This window comes from Gadus morhua, chromosome 2 (genome assembly GCF_902167405.1).
Source record: "Gadus morhua chromosome 2, gadMor3.0, whole genome shotgun sequence".
Lineage (NCBI taxonomy): Eukaryota > Metazoa > Chordata > Actinopteri > Gadiformes > Gadidae > Gadus > Gadus morhua.
Window position 1 is genome coordinate 6498352 of NC_044049.1, and position 4659 is coordinate 6503010.

The 4659-nt window shown below is 42.9% G+C and overlaps 1 protein-coding gene across 1 annotated transcript; it reads left to right on the plus strand.

Moving 5' to 3' along the window:
• Nucleotides 1–1219: 1219 nt before the first annotated feature.
• Nucleotides 1220–3745, plus strand: LOC115532926 (uncharacterized). The gene is made up of 6 exons (XM_030343017.1): nucleotides 1220–1287; nucleotides 2344–2458; nucleotides 2615–2917; nucleotides 3050–3213; nucleotides 3392–3535; nucleotides 3635–3745. Exons 2-6 carry the CDS (start codon nucleotides 2350–2352, stop codon nucleotides 3743–3745), a joined length of 831 nt encoding a protein of 276 aa, XP_030198877.1. The 5' UTR covers nucleotides 1220–1287; nucleotides 2344–2349.
• Nucleotides 3746–4659: the final 914 nt, after the last annotated feature.

Sequence of the window (4659 nt, forward strand, 5' to 3'; positions counted from 1 at the left end):
GATAATACTGCCTTTGGTTCAGACCCTTGTGGTTTATCGAGAGTTTTAGGTCATAGCCTAGGCCTACCTTACCTAGGGCCTTGTGGGTCTCGATTTCCAATGCTAAATTTGCAAGCAGAGATATCAAATGAAACCAGGAATTGGAAGAAATACATTTTGGTCCAATGCGGTGCAAATATCAATTTGTTGACTGGTAATGCATGATGGAGGGCCTTCATGATATTCCATTGAGAGGATCAGCCTTCAGTTTAACCTGCCCTTTTCCGTCATTCCCTACACAGCAAAACTGCGGGTGTTATTTTTTATGTGTTGTTAATCAACTGGGTGCAGTGTTATTTTAACACTTAATTGATCAAAATGTACACCCTGAGAGTTTTTTGTTGAAAGTGTTGGTGTATATTAGGTCATTGAGAGGTTTCTCATACCGTGAGTGATGTTTTGACCACACCCCCGCATTTCCGGGAAAGAAGCGCCATCCAGAGCTGATCCAGAATTTCCGGTAGCCATCTTTCTAACCCCGTGCGGTAAGTTTTACTTGGTTGATGTTAATGTTGTGCGGTTGATAAACGCTTAAATAATTAGAAAAATCGTAGTTCGGTTGCTTTTGTTTGGATAAATTGTATGTTACTTTCTATTCAAATTAAAAAAAAAATGTTGAAGTGGCGATTGCTAGGTTAAACTTTAAGACGGCTGTCGAGAGATTATTATCAGTAATATCTGCGACAATTTTTTATTTCTTATAAAATGTGCTTTTCTTTCTTTTTACTAGTAACCATCGAAAAGATACGTTTCACTTTGCTGACGAGTAAACTGAGAGGAGCCGTACATGTAGGTACCAGATCGGCTCGGCTTCCAGATCGGCTCGGGGTCCGTCGTCTGCTGATTATGTCACACAATATCATTGGCTGTACGATTGAATGGGAGTACATTGTGATTGGCTGTACGTCGGACAGTTGTGATTGGCTGTTTTACTCTATAGCTCTGGCTGTAGTCATACACTCATAAAAATGATTCAAGCACTTCTTAGATATGACAAATTAATATCCTATTTGTCTAATGAAATATATATTAATTCAAATAAAAACCAAAATAGTTTAACTCGTACAACTTAAAATGTATTCATCGTCTCCGCTGACGCTGCTGACCTATCCGTTCAACCCAAAAAGATTGAGGTCAATGACGGAAGCATGCGCACGTGAGGTGACCACGCCACTCTTTCCATGCCCTGAAGCAGCGCGCCATTTTGTTCATCTTCTGGCTGCAGCGAGCGACTTCAACTTACTCTCGGTAAGTTTGCATATTTTTTAGTAGTCCCAAAGTGGGAGCTATTGCATGCTGTTTTATAAATTGGCATCTGTAAAGTTGCCGTGATAATGTAAAGAACAGAAGAATTTCACATGGTTTTTTAAAGGTTGAGTTGGCAGGCAGTGGCTGTGTGAGGCCTCATTTCAGCTTTGAGCTAGCTTAATTTAGTAGTAAAGAAGCGCTAAATCACGCGGGAACCGACATAAGCACACTGTCTTGTAATGATGATTTTTTTTTTTTGTGATAGATTTACTTGTTTATAAGGGGCTCTCATTGATTTAAAGCTTTAAGGCCAATTTATGTATCCTGAATAATGGGCGCGAACGTCGCGGAGTCCGCAGACATGCCGGACATGCTCAGTGTCAGTCAGCACATGGCTCAGAGGGAAAATAAAACGAGTTACCTCTGCAGGAATATAACGGTTTAACGTATAGCCTACTTTCCGTTAGGCTAGGTGAGAATCTGCTCGTTTTTTCAAAGCAGAGCAATTTTATTACAATTCCGGTATTTTGAACATTGAGCCCCATTTCTGGTTGGTCTCAGTTGACACCGAAGTTTTCAGAAATGTGCAACTCACCGAGTGGTTAGTGGTGTTCGTTCGTTGTTCCAAATCAAGTATCGTAGCGAAATACAGTTTCTACCGGGCAATGATTCTTCCAACAGGAATCAATGGGATTTATAAAATGCGATACATGTGCAATAAAAAATGACAGAAACTGTATTTCGCTACGATACTTGATTTGGAACATCAACGTACACAACAACTCGGTGAGTTGCACATTTCTGAAAAGGAACGTTTAGGGTTGTTTTAAGGACAGGTTTGTGCATGCACGTAGCCAGCCATTGTGTTAGCCAATACCCGAGAAAGGACCAATAGTCAACATTTTGTGTGTGTGTGTGTGTGTGTGTGTGTGTGTGTGTGTGTGTGTGTGTGTGTGTGTGTGTGTGTGTGTGTGTGTGTGTGTGTGTGTTTCTAACAATATGTGATGCTCACCTAGTCCTCTTATTTTGAGTAATGAAATGCAGCCCTTTTTTCAGGAATGTATGGACAAACTGAACCTCAGGAACTTGGTGTCTATTTCAATGGATGGGCCCAATGTGAATTGGAAACTCTTCGACCTTTTCCAGAAAGATCAAGCTGAGCAGTACGGAGGTGAGGAGTTTATAATGCTATTACTGTGTGTGTGGGTGAGTGTGTTTCTGATCCATTAGTAATTATAAAAATGTATTTTATTTGTAGTGCAATTGAATAAACAATTTCAAAGTTCTCATTTGGTTTCTAATATCAAGTTTGCATTGAAACCTTTAGGTCTTCAGCTCGTTTGTGTGGGGAGCTGTGGCCTACACACGCTACACAACTCCTTCAAGTGTGGGTTCACTGTATGGCAGCTGGACAAATTGCTGAGAGCAATGCACACATTGTTTCACAATACGCCTGCCAGGAGAGAGGATTACATCACCGTAACCAAGTCCAGTGTGTTCCCTCTATCTTTCTGTGTCCATCGTTGGGTAGAAAACCTTCCGGTTGTGGAGAGAGCCCTGGCAGTCTTGCCATCATTTCTCCTGTACATGGAAGCTGTGAAAACAAAGAGACTCCCGAACCCTGGAACAGGTAGGCCCTTCTTAAATGATGTGAATAGGTCTGTGACCGTGTCCTAACCCTGGTGGTGGTGTGGCCTTGTCATAGTTTTTGTAATATATGGCTAAGTTGAAATGTCTGACTGTCTGTATGTCTTTTTCTCAGCATCATATGACACAGTTGCAGCAGCCATAAAGGATCCACTCGTCTTGGCCAAATTGCAGTTCTACGCAGCAATTGCCAGGACCTTCAATCCCTTCCTGAAAAAATATCAGACGGATGAGCCTGTGCTCCCATTCCTCCCAAAGGACCTGACCGAGTTGATGATGGTAACAATTTACTTAACGTTATAACCACTGATTGGGCTCAATTGATCCATTATGACAAAATGGGGTTTGTGGTTAGGATGTGTAAAAAATAGTGGCTACATTGTGCATCATCATAAGATAATTTGATGTTGGTGATTAATGTGCCGCACCAGACATTTTTGTGTTTGTCTGTTGACAGAGTCTACTCAGACGCTTCATAAAGAGAGAAGTACTACACGATATCACTGCCCTGCAGCTGACCAAACTGGATGTCACAGACAAGACCATCTGGCTCAGCCCACAAGACATCAGCATTGGTCTAGGTGCAGAGTCAGTCCTTAAGGTAGTGTGATGTTTTCAAAAGATAATTTTACAAATGGTTAGGGTGAACCAGGTGTCATTGAAGACTTGTTCTATATTCATGGCTAATTTCTCTCTCTAGAGAATCAAAGGTGCAGAGCTCAGGGTGCTCGAGTTCAAGAGAGAGTGCATGCAGGGACTGAGTAACATGATCAAGAAAGTGCAGGACAAGAGCCCCCTAAAGATTTTCTGACTGTTAGGCAGATGGTGTGCCTGGATCCGTCAGTAATGTATAGAGAACCAGAAAGAGGCAGGAATCACATGAAAGGGCTGGTTCAAAGGTTTCTCCAGGACAGACAGCTTACTGATACTTCTTCGGGTAAGAATTAGGCAAATTATAGGCTACACATGAATTTATCCTCAATCTAATTAGCTGGTAATGCCCAAAGATTTATCAATGTTTTTCTCTATTTTCTCATTTGTTTTGTCGTAGGGGATGTCATACTGCAGCAGTTCGACAGTCTCCTGTCCTTGGAGAGCCGGAGTGAGGACTTCCTCTCCTTTCAACCCATGCAGAAGAGGCTGGACATCTTCCTGAGCAGCGCCATGGAGCCTTATCCCGAGCTGTGGGCCTTCTGCAAGAAGCTGCTCATCCTCTCCCACGGTCAAGCTACAGTTGAGCGTGGATTATCAATCAATAAAGAGGTGGAGTCTGATAACTTGGCGGAGGATACTGTGGTCACACGGAGACTGGTGTGTGACTACATCATACAACATGGAGGCGTTACCAAGGTAAGATGACTCCTGTCTGGAGTAGTAATATGCTGTTGACTTAAAAGTTGATAGAATCAACATAGTTGGTCTCTTGAGTTTGTCACTGAATCTGGTTCTCTTTCCCCAACCCGATACCCAGGTTCCACTCAGTAAACCGCTACTGGAAAGTGTAGCAAGGGCAAGGACAAGGTATCGTACCCATCTGGAGACCAAAAGAAGGAACAGGGAGGCAAAAGACCAGGCTCTCAAGAGGAGGGAAGCAGAGGACTGTCTTGAGGAGCTGAAGGTTAAGAGGAGACGTGTACAGGAGGTATCTGAGGGTCTGGCTATGGATGCGGACAAGATGGCTGAGGAGGCTGAAGCGAAGGCAGGGAGCAAGATGGCTGGCCTGAT